General features: G+C 46.9%; 1 protein-coding gene across 1 annotated transcript in view; it reads left to right on the forward strand.

Moving 5' to 3' along the window:
* Positions 1 to 14,099, forward strand: part of ccdc88b (coiled-coil domain containing 88B) — a 32,219-nt gene extending 18,120 nt beyond the window's left edge. The window contains exons 17-28 of the mRNA XM_071529182.1: positions 791 to 1,131; positions 1,310 to 1,469; positions 1,858 to 2,250; positions 3,517 to 3,678; positions 4,384 to 4,661; positions 5,570 to 5,713; positions 6,810 to 6,996; positions 8,101 to 8,246; positions 9,476 to 9,583; positions 10,402 to 10,553; positions 13,044 to 13,391; positions 13,931 to 14,099. Of these exons, the coding sequence (XP_071385283.1) occupies positions 791 to 1,131; positions 1,310 to 1,469; positions 1,858 to 2,250; positions 3,517 to 3,678; positions 4,384 to 4,661; positions 5,570 to 5,713; positions 6,810 to 6,996; positions 8,101 to 8,246; positions 9,476 to 9,583; positions 10,402 to 10,553; positions 13,044 to 13,391; positions 13,931 to 13,968 (2,457 nt within the window). The 3' untranslated portion in view covers positions 13,969 to 14,099. The remainder of the gene's footprint in view (positions 1 to 790; positions 1,132 to 1,309; positions 1,470 to 1,857; positions 2,251 to 3,516; positions 3,679 to 4,383; positions 4,662 to 5,569; positions 5,714 to 6,809; positions 6,997 to 8,100; positions 8,247 to 9,475; positions 9,584 to 10,401; positions 10,554 to 13,043; positions 13,392 to 13,930) is intronic.
* The last annotated feature ends 3,548 nt before the right edge of the window (positions 14,100 to 17,647 follow it).

The raw sequence follows: 17,647 nt of genomic DNA on the forward strand, positions 1-17,647 counted from the left end.
AAAATTAGTAGTAATTTGTGCAATATTGCCTGGATTGGTTGAATTGAATTAGTGTGATCGCAAAAATGCTAATTATGGAGGGATTGCATGTTAAAGGGGCACTAAGTAATCTATGACCTTTATTGACCTCTATTGGTGACCATTAGGAATTGCAACAACATTGACAGAACTATATACCTTATAATTATACTATAGTACATATAGTACATACCCATACTAAATCTAGTCTCTGGCACAGTCAATTCTCCTCCTGTCCCCTTGAGCTATGGTGGTTTGTAATTGGCACAAACTATTAAGTCACATTTTCAAATGAGTAAGCTAATTAGAGCAGAGATCCAACAGAAATGTCTAGTGAAGAGGTAATGTATCACCATGCACAGTACTGGAATAATAACACTGCTTTGTCATTTGCTTTTTTGTCTTGCGAAAGTAGCTGAAATGTGTTGCGATGCCGGTTGCTTGCTTGTAGCACCATCTTCTGTTGCTGAGCAATTGAAAATGTGAGTAGGTGGGGGGATTATCAGGGTCATGAAGCTCCAGTGTGTGGGGAGTTTTTGTTCCAAAAGAGAGTGCAGGCTGGAAAGTGAGTTTTTAAAGCCAGAAATCTCAGCGACTGTAATGCCAAGTAATGGTTGAGTTACTGGCATTGATCAACAACCTTATCAACCCCCCACAGATTAATTATGGTCATTTTGTGCCATGGGGCAGTACAAATCGTACTAATTTCCCTTTTAATCTCAAACTCGTCACCCACCACCTACAGCAGATGTAACTCCGCCTCCTTTCCCAGGGTGACCAATTGGAGCTGACCACCCAGACCCTCAGGGCGGAGCTGGAACGGCAGGGCCGGAGTTTGGACACTTCTCGTCGGCGGGAGGAGGAGCTGGAGGCGGAGCTCCGTGAGGCCGGCCTGGAGGCCGAAACGCTGGCCCGGGGGCGGGACCAGGCGCTGCTGGAGGCCTCGCGATTGGAGCAGGAGAAGGAGGCGTGTCAGTCGGAGCTGGAGGGCCAACGGAAGGAAGGGAGGCAGAGGGAGAGGGAGGCGGCCAGACTGAGGCAGCAGGTGGAGAGCACGACCCTCGCCCTGGAGCACAGCAACCAGAGGGCAAGGGCTCTGGATACCGAGCACAGGTACACACACACACACACACACACACACACACAACTACCGCTCATCCCCGGCCAAGGCAGATAGCTTTACAAGGCTTCAGAGAGAGCTACTCGGCTGCAGGTGCATTCATGTGTATAGCCAACTCTAACCTCATGCGCCCTGTGTGTTGGACCCGTCTCGCTCTCGGTGTGTGTGTAGACGTGTGTGTCAGCAGCTGTCCCAGTCCCAGGAGCTCTGCTCTCGACTGCAGGACCTGGAGAAGGAGCTCGGCAATCGATTGGCCGGTTTGGAGGAGGATAAGCGCCAGCTGAAGGAGCAATACACAGACGCCCAGGCCAAGATCAGCTCACTGTCACAGGTGTGTGTGTGTGTGTGTGTGTGTGTGTGTGTGTGTGTGTGTGTGTGTGTATGTGTGTGTGTCTTCGTCAGTGGGTGAAGGTATAAGCGCCCTTCCAATACAGGGATGCAGTGGAGGGTAAACTCACCTAAACTCAGTTTACCTAGTTTATTTGCAGAATAGAGTTTACCTTTTTTAAGCTGACATTTTTCTTTAAGACATGTATTCATAGTGTATAGCATAGCATCAAACGAAAGATTATATAAAGGTAGGGTTTTTTTTTACGGAAAAGAGACAAATGAGTTTGATGATAACTGACTGTTTATCACCTTTTTATTTAGCACTATCTCTGCACCCTCCTAAACAACTTCCACTGTTTGAACACATTGTTGCTCCCATCTCTTATCAGGACCTATCCAAAGAGCAGGCGCGTTCTCAGGCTCTGTCCAGCGAAGCGGAACGCCTGAGCCAGAGACTAGAAACAGCCGAGGCCGAACTGAAGGCGGCGGCGGATTCCCTCGACCAATCGCAGGAGAGAATCGAGTCTCTCTCCCAGAGCCTGAAGAAAAGCGAATGTCTCCTTCGGTCGGAAAAGAGAAGGGGAAGTCCGGAGGCGGACGGCGTCTCTGAGTCAGACCGCTCGGACAAAACACACACTTCCCAGACGCACGCACAGGGGACGCCGACCCTGGATCAACCCGTGGAAGACGGCAAAGGTCATGACCTTTCCGGGACTCCTGATGATGCCACAGCGGAGGCAGAGAGGCTGCTGAGTGAGAGGCTGATAGAGCTGGAGAGAGAGGTGTGTACCTGTGTGTGTGTGTGTGTGTGTGAATATATATTGTGTGTGTATATGTGTGTACTTTTCAATCTCTGTGTATCTGTGTGAGTGTCTGTGTGATTCCGTGCGAGAACTCTTGTGCGAGGGAGATAATCTATATTATGTTGAAATGCTTGCTGTAGGGATGCTTGACAACCACCAAGTCATCCTAGCACACCGCTTCCCAAGTGCCGCACTCTATTTTCAGAACTGCTGCTTTATCTCTGCTCATCAGTTTTTATAATGTCACCTCGGCTACTGTTAATCTCCCTTATCTCTCTCCCTCTCTCTCTCTCTCTGTCTCCCTCTCTCTCTCTCTCAGACCCACACATAAACTCAAACATCAACTTGTAAAGGGTGACGCTCGCACACTGCCAAGGTCAGGGGTTTCATTCAGTGTGCTGCTCAATGGGTATAGCCTTGCATTAACACTGCCAGGGTTAGCGGGTTCAATTCCCCCTCGGGCCACCCATGCTAAAAATGTAAGCGCTTGCGTTACTGTAAGGGCGCCCACACATGATGAGTGTTCCGCACTGTAGTCATGGCTGAGTAAGGTGAAGGCAGGCTTGTTGATACATCATCATGGAGGTGTGTATGGTAGCAGGGAGGAGGGGATAGAAAAACATTAGGTGACGCTAAATCGTCTCCTCATAGAATCCTTTAAGGGTATTTTATAGACTCAGCAATTTTGCAAAACATGATATTATTTGTATGAGCTTTAATCTACCCAGCTCAATACTCACCCACCCAATATTGTTACCTCATCCTTTTCTTATCAGTGCACACTGTCTCATGAATGGATGTGTAATGAATTGGCTGATTGGTTCAATGCTCACGCAAAGATGTGTATAAAAGTATAAAATGTGTCAACAGAGAACATTGATGTTGACTAGGAGAATTTATTTTCAACTCTGATGTTATATGGTACAGTTCTGGGAACAAGGTGAGTTTCATCCGTCCGTTCACTCCGTCTTTGTACATCGAAGCAAATGTCACATAAAGCTGTAATCTGACTGGAAGCGCTTTGAAAGGTCAGCCGCAAACTGGGTCAAAGTTCAAATTATCTCAAGTTTGAGCGCAGCGGCTCCGTGGAAATTTTGAGCGGTGTGTGTGTGACGCCGAAGGAGATCATGTGTTCTGTCCTTAAGGTGGTTCGGATGAAAGCGTGTATTTTTTACATCTCTCACCATCTGCCTCCCCCCTCATCCTCCCCCTCCCCCTCCCCTCCCTGTTGATTCTCGCTCACAGAAGGCGGCGGCGGTGGCGGGGCAGGAGGCCTTGTCGTCCCGGCTGGCCCGGTCCCAGGAGGCGTGCGAGCACCTGAAGGAGCAGCTGGAGGCACTGCGCCGCCACTCCCTCAGCCTGCAGGACTCCTGCACCAAGCTGCAGACACTCAACACCCAGCTACAGGTGACTGAGCACACAAACTAGGGTTTTCTCATATTGGACAAAGTGTCTAGGAGCATTTCTGTTTACCAGACAAATTGTAGAAGCAGAGTAGGGGTTTCTGGCACAACTTCACCTACTTCCAAGGTGCATGGAGAAGGGAAAAAGGTCTAAAAAGGTCAAAACTCCAGTAACACTTGTAGTATAGAACAGTGGTTCTCAACAAGGGGTCCGGGGACCACCAGGGGTCCCTGAGGGGGTTCCAGGGGGTCCCCAGCAAATTGATAAATTGTTAAACTTCACCATTATTTCATTTACAAGAAGTGAACATAATTAGAGAATGCAGAAGAATGACTGTTTTGATCATAGTTTCACTGTTATCTCTCTACCTACAATACAGATAGTCATGAAATTCTGGACAAAATCATATCTAGCAATAAAATATATTGTCAGATTTGGGTCAGAGAGACAAAACCTCATCAAATGGGGGTCCGTGGCCCTAATGTGGACTAAATTAGGGGTCCTTGATATGAAAAAGGTTGAGAATCACTGGTATAGAACAACTTTATTGTTAGACCAACGCGTTTGGGCTTGTGGCCTTCATCAGGGTCATCCAGACAATACCAGACAAATTGTTACAGGTTACATCTATTGCGATTGTGTGTGTGTGCATGTATCAAACAACAGGCTTATGTAGTCACATGAGTGAATATCTCGCTTCTGCATCAGGTGGAGCAAGCGTCAGTGAGCTCCCAGCATGCAGCGGTGCTGGCGCGCTGCAGTGAGAGCGAGGCCCGCTGCGCCGCCCTGGAGGCGGAGTCCAAGGTGTGGGCGCGGGAGCGGGACGAGTCATCGGCCAGGATGGAGGCGCTGAGACGGGACCAGGAGCGAATGACGGCGCTGCAGCAGCGGCAGGAGGCGGAGCTAGAGGAGCTGCTGGAGAAACACTCTCAGCTGAGGAGCAGCAACCGCAGTGTGGAGGCCCAGCACAGGGAGCTGGAGGCCAGGTACACACACACACGCATGCACACCATTCCTATACTTGTTCTCTCTCTCTCCTTTAACTATCCCTTAAACCCTAAACCCAAGTCCCAATCCTAAACTAACCTTAATTCAGTCAGGAACACTCAGATCAGAACCATTTATTGCTCCAGTTGTGTTTGGCAGTACAGATTCTGCTCCCAGTATGAATCACAGCAGCATACTGAAGAATCCACAGGGAGCACAATCAAACCCCCACAGTGTATAGAGAACAGAACCCAGCAGACACATACTGAGATATTGAACATATATATATATATTCAACAGACAAGCCCACAGAGCCATACAATCGCAGTATATTGATTAGTAAGGAGTGAGGAGTTGGAAGTGTTGAAATGTGATGTTTGTTTGGATCAGCTGACGCGCATGACTGTCATGCCAAGCTTCATCCCTTACATCTCTTTGAGTTTGTAGAATTGTTTACTTATTGTAATATAATGCTCTAAATATTAATATTTAATCAGTTATCCTACTAACCACTCGACCAAACAGTAGCTAGTCTCAGGTTTATTCATTGTCCAGTCAGGGAATACAGGAATACAGGAAGTACAAGACCAGTTTTCCACCAATAGCCACAGTTTGGAGGCGGGGCAAACCTGCGAACTGTTGTGAACTGGTGTTAACCTAAACCTAATCCTCTAATGTTAGGAACTTTAACCCTAAACCCAAGCCCTAAACCTAGCCCCCTTTACAAGTGAGAATCAGACATTTGGATCTCATAAGGATAGAAATATAAGAACACACACACACACACACATTCACTGCACCCTTCAAACACTCACACACACACACACAGTTCCTCTTCCCCCTCGCACACTCATGCATTTAAAGTCATACATATTTGCAGGGGTAATATTGTGTTTGCGATCCCAAGGTACGCGGAGCTCCTGGAAGGCAAAGCCCAGCTGGAGGAGCGAGAGAGTGAGATGAGGATGGAGAGAGAGAAGCTGGAGGGAGAGGCCCAGAGGAGGCTGGAGAGAGAGCGGGAGCTGGAGAGAGTGAGAGAGGACAGCGAGAGGTAAGCTGCTCTCTGGCTCGGCTGCTTCGGCCTGGCAGCGGTGCGATCTGATCCTCCGCTCCATTCCTCTCCCTGCAGTCGTATCCGTTTGAATGCGGGAGAGCAGAAGCTTATATATTAATCACAGGGTGGGTTGTAGGATTTTTCAGGGATTTTTTTTCAGGGTTTGGACACAGCTCAACCGTTCATTTCAGATGGAGACATATTTCCTCATTTGTTCATGTGTTGTCTTCATCACATCCTTGTGCATATCAGCCTCAGTTCAGGCTTACTCACAGTTAAGGCTGAAAAAAGTCCTAAATACTGGTTATATTATACATTAAGATCGTCATCATAAGCCTTAATCAGTTAATGAACCAGTTATTCATCATCAATACTGATGCATTTGATTACTGACTGGTTTCAAATGATTGGCTGCCAAGCTGGAAACAGGAAAGCCTCCTTGGCCGCCTGGATCTGACGACATATGTTGAAAATAACGACCGTGCATTCTAAAATGCCCTTTAGTTTTAATGAGTCATTTGGTGTTTTAATTGCATTTAGGAAATTATGTAATTAATATAAAATACATTTGCATATTTTGTTCATATTAGCTGGGCATCTGTTCAGTTTGGCTGTTGGAGGTCTGAACGGAGGCCGAGGCTGATCTGTTCAGTACTGAGTCATGCTGTACTGCCATTCCATTTCAACTCACATGAAAGGTTTCATTTCAAAACACTGAATCCTCTTTTGGAACATAAGAATGGAATGTTTATTACTAAATATTACCCAATTTCCCTCACAGGGATCATTTGATTTTCATCTCATCTCATTACAAACAAAAATAGATGATTATCTTCCTCTATAATGCTTTGTAAACAATGGTGGAAGTCCACTAAGTAACTCCAATTATGTTCCACAATGTGTTTTTACACCTGTTTTGTCCGAGTTGCTGTCAGATGAATCCCTAGGGTGGCGGTTTGGCTTTGGGAGAGCTCGTCATGCTGCGTAATAATATAATAATAACCTTTACTTCGAGAGCACTTGTGGAAACGGTGTTACACAGCAGTGAGTGTGTGTGTGTGTGTGTGTGTGTGTGTGTGTGTGTGTTTTCCAGGCTGCAGGCCCAGCAGAAGGAGTGGTTGGCGTCTCAGGCGGAGCTGCTGGCTCAGGGCTCGGTGCTGAGGGGCGAGCTGAGCGCCGCCCAGCTGGAGCGGACGCGGCTGGAGGGTGAGCTCAGCACCCTGAGGGAGACCAACCAGAGCCTGGACCTCAACAACGTCCGCCTCACCAGCCAGTACCAGGTGAGAGCTGGATGGACACGCATACAAAACAGAGAAACACACAGGGAGTGGACAAAACACTAGAAACCAGTGTTTGACTGATTTAGGTTTTTCAAGGCTGATGCCGATGCTTTTGTGTTGGAGGTTTTTGCCAAAATGACAAGGATTCAGTGTGCTGAATGCCTGCCATAAATAAAAGCTTTGTGACGCTCAACGTGTTCAGCTTATTGTTTAGACTGCGTCACAGAGGTGTTGAGTCAGCTCTCTTTTGGAAGCCGTGGCCTTGTGTTGTTTAGCAACTCTCCCGTGAAGCGTTCATCTGTCCTTGAGCTTCGGCTCGTGCAGGGGCGGACTGAGCGACTCGGGGGGCCCGGGGCGAAGTCAAGCATCACGGGGGCCCCCGCCGGATCCCGACTCCTCACTCTTTTCAATCCATCTTTTTTTCCATTCTTCACCTTCAAGTTGGGGCTGAGAAAAGTCTGCAAAGGCAAAGGCTGCGAGCTGAACGCCGGAGCCGGTCTTTCCATGGTGTCACCGCACTTCGACGCTGGTCATTGTTCTCATCTTCATCATTATCACTATTTCTAACATTTATCTGCCCTTGGATCTGAAAAGCACAGTATGGCAGCACACTTGACATCATTGTTACTAGCAGCGGTTCATTCTTTGAAGAAAATAACATATTGTTGCCACGACTTGGACAGCTTTGATTCATTTTTTTTTCTTACTTGTCTTTTGTCTTTTCTTACAAAAGCAAGATAAAAACCTTCAACACAAGTGGCAGTATCATGTGAAGTGCAATAGTCCACTATTCAGATACAATACATATTCAGATGCTGTTCAGATGAAACTGATGAAAAAGAAAACCCTCATGTTAGTCGACTCCCTGTGTATGTGTTTACATGCACACACACACACACACACACACTTGGGTATGCATTCATACATATATGCATACACATTCATATCCTCAAGCATGCCCTTACACAGACTAATTAGCATGTATGCACACACACACACAGCGGATTTTGATCTTCCCCAGGCATTTATTTTGATTAGTGCCCGTGGTGTGTGTGTGCGCTTGTATCTATCTATGTGTGTGTGTGTGTGTGTGTGTGTGTGTAGCTGTTGACCCAGCTGAAGGGGAACATGGAGGAGGAGAACCGGCACTTAGCGGAGCAGAACCAGAGTCTGCTGAAGGAGAACCGGGCCTTGCTGGAGCAGAGCCTGGAGCGCCGTGACCAGCACCATACACAGCAGAGGGAGTACCAGTCAGTACACACACACACACACGCACACACACGCACACATACACTATTGTTAAACTTACAGTATCATGGCAGGAGAATATGTAATGTGTGAGAGGAAACACATTTTGCGCGACACACCCAGAACTATTTGAGCAAAAACGCAGCATGTATTCATATCCCATGCATAAGAGCACCAATATGGATTTCTCATATTGCTTTTGGTTGCACTTTACTAATAGAATATTGATAGATTTGAGTTTGTAACACTATAATTTCACACTCAACAAGCACTCAGCAGTACGAGCTGTAAATGACTGGAACCAGACGCAGATCAACCCGCAACTAATACGAAGCATGCAGAATTGCTTTCAGCCTTTGAGGTTTTCACTTCTGTTCCTCTTCATCCTTTTTGTCTGAGGCTTTCTGTATCCATCTCCCTCTCCTAAAGGCCCTGATGAGCATAATGTGTCGCCAATTACGTCTTTTGTACATTTTCAACTTTATTCCTTGCCAAATGACTCCCTTGTCTACTCAGGTTCGACCCTTTGTTAAATCAAAGCGTTGATAAAAAAAAAGTCGTTTTGTCAACATTGCCAAGTGCTTCACCTTCCACACCTTGTTTCAGCCCCCTGCAGTGCGATGGATAATTGGGTTTGCACTGTGGAGAAGGTCACTGTCTGCACACCTGCTGTTGTACGGGGGAAAAATGAAATATTATTGAAACGTATTTGAATAAAAGTACTGCTATTTCAGTCAGAGTTTGACTAAGAGTACTTGTCTAGAAAATGACTCATCAGGCTGGAATCAGTTCCCTGTAACCTTCATCACCACCAACATCTCTAACCTCATTGGATGATAGGTTACTAAACTGTCCAACAAACAAGCCACTCGTGAGTCATGTGACTTTTGTCTACAAGCCCTGGTTCACTTGTAATCGGGAAGTGTCTCCACTCTGATACGGACCAAAGAAAACAAAAGATAGGTGTGATCATGAAAGTCAAACACGTGTTCTCTTATCTGGTCAACCGCTTCAAACGAATCTACCAAGAGGCTCTATCACACGCTATCAACCATGTTACACACACACACACACACACACACACACACACACACACACACAGAATAATCCCATCTCCTTCCACTGACAATGAATGCATGAAGTGCAATGAATAGCCCTCCCACTCCATTTGCTTTCATCCTCCTCTCAGCCGCTCCTCCTTTGTTCTGACGCCTCATGTGGTTTCCCTCAGGGAGAAGTTGAGTGAGCTCCGGCGGGAGAAGCAGAAGTTGGTGGAGAAGATTATGGACCAGTACAGAGTCCTGGAGCCCAGCATGCAGCCTCCAGCCAGCAAGGCCAAGTACGCGCATGCACACACACACACACACACACACACACACACACACACGTACAATTAATCCCCTTGGTGACATTAGATAACCCAGAGTCAATTAACTGACTCACCCGTTATAGTGCAGGTACAAAGGGAAGCTGACACTACAAAGTGGTTCAGAAGTCCACCTTTAATATATTTCAGATACGTTCAGGTTAAAGTCGCACTGAAATGAAAAATGACTTTTTTGCCGTTTAGCTCACTCTATCATACCATATGCTTATGATTTTTTTTTGGCAAAAATTTTTTTTTCTTGTATATTTATATCAAAATCTAATTACTTTTACTACCTGGAAAACAGAAAATCTTTAGTGGTGACATCATCGTGTACCAGGAGGTGTACATAAAAATTCCAACCAATAAAAACCATCACAGATTTTTGAACAGTCCCGCCCCTCTGTCCCTCCCATCAAATAAAACTGCCTTTCTCTCCCTGACTGATCTCCTATTGGCTTACACTTTTGAGTGATCCCTCACTGCCTTATGTCCCGCCCCAACATCCTGTTTCAACAGGAAATACGTAACATTAAGGAAGCAAGATGCTCTCGTTTCATTGTGACTTTAACATGCACCTGAGCTTTTTATTTCATTTTACTATATAGGCTGGGTGGGTTGAGCTTTTTTGCATTTTGTGATCGCGACTTTGCTGAATTTGAGTCAGAATGTATCTGGAAAATCAGGGTGTTCCATCAGTATGCACACACACACACACACACACACACACACTCCCAGAACTCATGCCCCTTTGTGAACGGTCCCTGCCCTCCGTCTCTGTATCCCCGTAGGAAGTCCAACTGGATTGCAGACAGGATGAAGAAGCTAATCAAGCCCCGGGGAGGACCGAGAGAGGGACGTGCCCTCTTCACCGCCGCGGGCAGCGTGGAAAACCTGGCCGACAGCGGCGAATACACACCCGACACACACATGCCGCAGCCCGGTGAGACGCCATGCACACACACACAGAGGCAGACCAACACTCGCTCTCTCTCTCACACACACACACACACAAACACAAACACCGACCGACCGAGAATATGCATAAAGAGAAAGTATCGTGATTGTGTGTAGGTGCCCCCCCTGCCTCCCCATCACATTTGAATTTGTCCAGTTCAAGCATTTTGTGCAGTAAGAGAAAAGCCGTTCACCGAAGAGCTGCTGCGAAAAAAGTAGGCTGAAAACTACTTTCCTAAGTGTCGTTTGCCGCAGTCAGGCTTTTCTTAACCTGCCTGTTACTAACTGTAAGGGTGAAAGATTGTTTTCATAACTTAAAAGAGTGAAGAACGAACTGGTCGAGTTGATGCTTGTGGAAAGGTTTTCTCTTTGAACTGGATGCGCGGTTTGTGATGCTTATAACAACCATAATTTCTAATAGCCTACACATTGCAATACATTCAGGGGTCATGTGTCATGGGGCTGGAACGCACTGGAACGGCAATCCGGGAGTGAATCTGAGGACGGAACGCGTGTTCCGGTTCTGAAAAAATAAATACAGAGCAGTCAAAATTTGGTGGCTTGGTTAGCTGGTTTGGTTAGTTTTTACACCAACTTTGCCGACTGGGTGGTGTTTGGACTTTCGAGCCAATCACAGTGCTTAAAAATGCAAACCCCACCCAACCGGGAAGTCGTGCCACGTTAAACAAACTCACATCAAATAACCGGCACAGTTTAGTCTGAGCCACGGAGCTGACAGGTTGTGTTGTGAAATCACCAGCAAGGATGGTTGGTGTCCGGCCGATTGTGGTGGGCTGGTCTGGACTAAAGTCCAGGTCCATCCCATTGTCTCAATGTGCTGCTCCTTTCACCTTCTGCAGTTCCCACTGTCACATCGACTCAGCTGAAGTGATTGTTTGCTGCAGTTATTGAGCTTGCTTTATTTGGTGGTATGCGGGGCCTTGTCCGTGGTGCTGAAGTTGCATTAGATGTCTGTTTAATGATTTTTTTTATTATGATTTTTTGTCATGCTCTGTAATGGTTTGGCATTTAGTCTTCATTCAGGCCTTTGGAAATTTATGGTGGAAACAATGATTTTTAGCATGATGTCTTTGATGTGAGTTGCATTCAAATTACAGTATAGCTCTGTGTGTAAAGCCTAAAATGGCATTTGTAGGCTCAAGTCAATCTATGGTGTAAAGTAATTTGTTGGTTAGTACATTGTCTTACATTTGTCTGCAGCATGTGTGTTGAGCCTGTACTGTTTAAGTTAATGTACATTTATAATCTTTATTGGCATAGTAAATTTCCCTTTTTTGCGTGGATGGAGGGGGGCACTTCAAGTGACTTCACCCTAGGGCACCACACTGTGTGAATCCAGGCCTGGCTACAGGCATGCATACAAATCATCTCATGACTACCAAGTGTGGTCGGCGTTGATACCGCTCTCTCCCCTTAGATCTTTCCCTTCAACTCGCCAGATCTTTTTCAACCATGTGTTGAAAAGAAAAGACTGTTGTTTTAATGCACCTTGACTGTGGAGTGCATTCATTTGACTCTGAAAAGTCCTAACTTGAATTCATGAATTTTCTTTTCTCTTTTTGACACGCTACTTTTGTCCCCGTGCCTTGAGTTTTTTTATTATCCCCCAACCCCTGGCTTCTTAAACGGTGGGTCAGGACCAAAACTGGATGGCAGGCCTTATTCTGTTCCTTAACAAGAGGTCTTGTGTGTTTTAATGAACCTGGATTCCAAGGGGAGGCAGAATTTTTCATCCGTACAAGAAAAGCTGGTGGAAAAAGTGGAAAGTGGAAAAAGCTGAAGAATCCCTTCCCAACCAATTTGTTATAATTTAAAGGTGCTACATGTTGCATTTTCAACATCAATATATGGCTGTTAAATCAATTGCGATACCTTGCTATAATTACCGTAAACAAATGAGACCATGGTGGAGATGATTGGTTGCCTCTATCTCACACCAGTGGTATTGTTAGTGCTAGTGTTTCTCAAAATTAAGACCACATTTCCCATAAACCGTGTTTATAGGAAATCTTTGCTTCTTCAGTCAAGGGTTTTCTGAGGATAAACATGTTGGAAGTGATTTTCCCATCGGACTTTGGACCACCATCTGCTGCCAGAAACTCTGACAGCTTTAGCTCCGTTTGCTCTGGGAGAACAGCGCCCTCTTCCTGTTTTGTGCCGTAAAAAAATCCAGTAGATTTCCCTCAAAATCTGACCCGGTGGCACACAATGTAAAATGCAGAGTAGAGGCCGGGTGAGGCTGCCAATCTTCATGCTGATGGTCTTGTACAGTAATTACACTAATGTCTCAAAGCGAGTGTACTAATGATTTATTGATGTTAAATGCTAGCACCTGTAATGGGTTGTAAAGAGCACTCGGAACTGCATTTGTATGAAAAATGTGCAAGAAATAATAATAGCAGCCACCGTTTTCCTTCTCCCTTCTTACCTTTAATCTACCGCCCACTGCTCTCAGACCCCCGCAGCGCTCCGGTGTCTCCCTCTCCCGCGAGGAGAGCCCCGCCCCAGGCGGAGCCGGACATTTCGGGGCCCGGGAGCCCAGTGGCGCGCTCCGGCTCCGGGGGCCGTCGCAAGCTGGGCTCCCGCCACGGCTGGGGGCTGGGCCTGGCCCGAGGGGGCTCCGGGGTCTCCCAGTCCTTCAGTCCCGGCGACCAGAAGACGGCGCCCCGCCAGCGGCTCCGCTCCGCCCAGCAGCCCTCCGGTGTCCTCTGGGAGGGGGAGAGGAGCGAAGCGAGCGCGCCCCCCCAGGAGGCGGAGACACCGCCGAGCAGGCAGGAGAGCGTTGAGGAGGACGGAGGGGGAGGTGAGGAGGAGGGGAGGGAGTGTGTGTGTCAACCATCTTACCAAGTCATTTAGTCTCGCTTTCCTTAGCTTGACATTTAACTTGTTGCCCAATAGATCTTTTACAATGCTACGCACGGAGCAGGCTCGCAAACACAAACACTACAAAAACTATCCATTTGCATTGGAAACAAGTGAAATCATCTCTCCCCATTGGCAGGGGTGAGATGATTGCCAATGGGGGTTTTCTCACTTGTTAAAAAAAAATAAGATAGTAAGACTCAATACTAGATGAAATAACTTGTTGAGATGGTGGATTTTGTAGTGTTTGTGTTTGCGAGCGCGCTCCGTGCGCAGCATTGTAAAAGATCTATTGGCCAACAAGTTAAATGTCAAGCTAAATAAAAATCCGACTGTAAACTAAACTGCGCCCAGAGAGTAGTCATAACATCTGCGATCACACAAAATATAGCTAATATTCTTTTTAATAAACTATACGTGTGCTCCATACCTAACTGCAGGATTAGAGTCTTCTCTTCTTTCTCTCTCTCTGCCATTCAGACAATCAACACTCCAGTGACGGCACACCGACGGCCTGAGGAAGAGCTATAATCAACTTTCACTTTAAAAACTAATATTTTATAGTACGTGCCCTCAGGAAAGTATGGTTTTGATACAACTGTTTGTATATCTTGAACAATTTCACTGTATTTGAGATCCTCTTAGTATTTTGGAATACATGAATAAATTCTTCAGTCAGTGGATGATTTCTGGTGTTGCTCACCTTTGAAGGAACGCAGCCTCTCTCCCTACATACAGTATGTAATTCCCTCCCAGAGACGCACGCAGCCGCACTACAGTGTGTGTGATGCTGCAGACGCATCGAAAAGACATCAGGGATATTGGGATGGACTTCATTAGGCAGAAAACATCACATGTATTAAGTTCAGCGCTGGAAGAAATACCCAAGTGGAGCAGTCCTTGAATGAAAATTTCACCCCAATGATTTTTTTTAAAGGTAAGAAGCAGCAGCTGTTAGATACCAGGTGCTAAAATAAATAGTGGAATATTAGCTCTGAAATGTGGTGGGGCAAAAGTATAAAGATCCCCGAAATTGAAAAACCCAAGCCGACCCAAGCTGTACTTCATAGTACTAAAAGCCTGCAGTTATTTTTTTTTTACCCGTAATCAAGGAGCGACAGAATGAAAAGCACAATTAAACAAATGAAAATGATCAGTTCCGAAATGCAGGCGCCGCTCTGTGGGTGGGAATTACAAAGGGACTAAGATAAACACATAAATCTGAGTTGAAAACCCCCTGGATCTGATCTGTTTACAGTGGGGCAAACGGGGGGAAAACCCCTCCCATCTGGCCCACATATGGCTGAAAATCCCATTTCATCTTGGGGGTTCCTGTGTAAATCCAGCCATTGATCTAATGGCAAATGAACCGCACTACTGCCTTAACGAGAATCCTTCTTAAGTCCTTTCTCTGTTGCACCAAATGGTGTCAGTGTAGAGCCGGCCAGACCGCTGCCGACAGACAGACAGACAGACGGACAGACAGATGGACAGACGGACAGATGAAGAGGGGGAACGAGCGCACAGCTTTGCAAATGAGCAGACCTGAGAGTTCATCATGAACCAACAACAGCCCACTTAAGATAGGCGGCTTCCAAAGAGCTCTCGCTTCCCAGATCAGGACAAGGATACGTCAGCATTTCCGGTAGGGCAACGGTGTGTTTTTCTGTGTGTGTGTGTGTGTGTGTGTGCGTCTGTTTGGAAGACGACACCAAGGATAATAGCAGGCCGTAGCTCTTTCTCTCCGCCCGAGCCTTCCCCCGGTGTCCACACACACACACACACACATCCTGAATTATGATTCGCAGATGACAAATGGAACGCTAATACAATTCATGAATTATGTAGTTGTCATGGTGACATTAATCAAAAAGCAGGCCCCTTCTCTCGGCTGCGAACATTGTGTTTGTGGAATTGAGATGCATGACGGGAGGCTGCACGCCGCGCCGCCTGAGCGAGCGCAGGGCGAGGCGATAGCGAGATATTGGGTCTGCCAGTCACTCTGAGGCTTATTATGAGTGCAATGCAACAATCATACGCCCTCAGGCACACAGACAGACAGCGCCCACAGACACCAAAAAAAAAAAAGAAAAGTGAAGGGTATGAGGCTTTAAATTCTCAAGTGAGGACGCTTACGGTTCGGAGAGCGTTCGTAGGTTATTTTGTTCGTATGAAATCTCGACGCTTTGTTATGGAGAAATTCCCAAAGACGGGCGGAGGTTCAGAAGGAGGGCGAATTAAAAAAAAACCACACACACAAGAATCGGATTCGTTTGCGGTTTGACAGAAGCTGAAACCCTTGGAAAAAAAACAAAACAAAGAAATACAGAGAGAGAGAGAGAAAAATCTTGGGAATGAAATGAGTGATTAAAGGCGATCTCCACTCCGGATTCCTGCACCAATGAATGATGGATAGCAGCCTGGGTTGACATCCCGGCTGGATCTCGGGGGTCTGCTCAGCTGCTTAATTATTGAGCTCCGGAGTGGTGTAACACCATCAGCGAACATCCCTTTTTTTCTACCCCTCCTTTCAGTCTTCCAGCCTTCCTCCCTCCTGTAAAGACCTTCCTCCTCTCTCTGAAGACTTCTCTCTTTATCTCCTCTCTCTCGCACTGAAGGCCTCGCTTTCTCTTCCCTCCATCTGTGAAGACTCGCTCTCTCTCTCGCTCTCTCTCTCGCTCTCTCTCTGCACCTCTGTGTCCCGAGTATATCTTTCCTTATCGCTCCCCCCCCCCCCACCCCTTCACCCCCAGTCCTTGCCTGAGCTATCAAACTTTAATGACCGTGTCTTACTAAAGAGCCTCCAGCGACCGAAAAACCTCGCTTAAACCACTTAGTCCACTAACCGAACGGGCCTGGCATCCTAAATACTTAGGAGGTGTGTTTGATTTTTTTTTTTTAGTGGCGCCGCCTGCTTCTGAGACGATTCTGCGGTTCTCGTGATTGTATCCGAATCGAGCCGATCCAATCCGCTTTAAACCGTTCTCCGGGCCTGTTGCTGTTTCTGCAGTCCGACTGATTTTAGAAGCGACACACGCCGCCGAAGCTTCACTTTGGGTTAATAAAAAAGGTGTAATTCGTGGATTGTTTTTTTTTTTTTTTTGGCATTCTCTCTCTCTGGTGGCCGGCCGGCGGTCGGGCGGGCGGCAGGTAAAGACGGGAGAGCGGAGAGGTGATCTTTGATCGAGAAGCAGTGGTGTAATTCAATTAATTAAGTATTGCTCCGGGCAACAGAGGTAGGAGGGATGGGAGGGCGGGGGGAGGAGGGGGGGGGGGGGGGGGAATCACTGAGAAGGAACACAATACAACTAGGTGGAAAATAACAAGTGGAGAGTGTGTGTACGCATGCAGACTGACCCCGCAACCTTGCCTCCTCGCAAAACTGTCAAAATCTCAGTGCTTTCAGCAGGCTTTTACTCAATGAGGTGAGCCCAAAGGTGAGTCTGTCCATCTATAACTTCCCTCCCTCCCTCCTTCCTATCCCTTCCTCTCTACCTCCATATTCCCTCCAACCCCTCCTCTATTCCGTCATCTCTCTCTCTCTCTCTCATTCGGGATCTTTCCTCCTCTCCCACAGTTTGTCCCTCCATCCCTCCCTCCCTCCTCCCCCTCCCTGCCTCACTCTCTTTCTCTCCCCTAGTGTATTAAGGGGCTTTGACGCTCTCAGTAAAAGCTGATTTATTCTCTGGTGGTATCGATCGGTTTCTGCATTAAAGATTATAATTCATTACCCCGGCCCCTTTTAATACATTAAACACTCAAAATAAAAATAAAATAAACCCCCCACCACCACCACCCCCCCTCCCCGGACGGCCTCCCGAGGGTGAGGGAAAACACTCTGTCGAGACGTCCGGCCTGTCGTCCTGGGCCCCCGCAGCACCACCTGTGTGTGTGTGTGTGTGTGTGTGTGTGTGAGAGAGAGAGAGAGTGTACGTCACCGACTCAGACAGACATAAAGACGCTCGCCATAAACACACTTCTCCTGTCGCGCACACACTCTCGCGCAGACGCTCAGACCAACCGTACACAAGCATAGGCACACGCACACACACACACACACACTTTCACTCCCACACAACCATGACTGATGTCTGAATTCACAGCAGCGGTCATACATACTGAACAATAACAGTAACTTAGGCTTTCATCACGTGTATCTATGTTTTTGCGTCCATGCGCAGCTCCGTCAGACAGGGA

The sequence above is a fragment of the Centroberyx affinis genome, unplaced genomic scaffold, assembly GCF_046629955.1.
Source record: "Centroberyx affinis isolate AG114_WGS23_722 - 3 ecotype Tasmania unplaced genomic scaffold, CSIRO-AGI_Caff_v1 ptg001774l_1, whole genome shotgun sequence".
NCBI lineage: Eukaryota > Metazoa > Chordata > Actinopteri > Beryciformes > Berycidae > Centroberyx > Centroberyx affinis.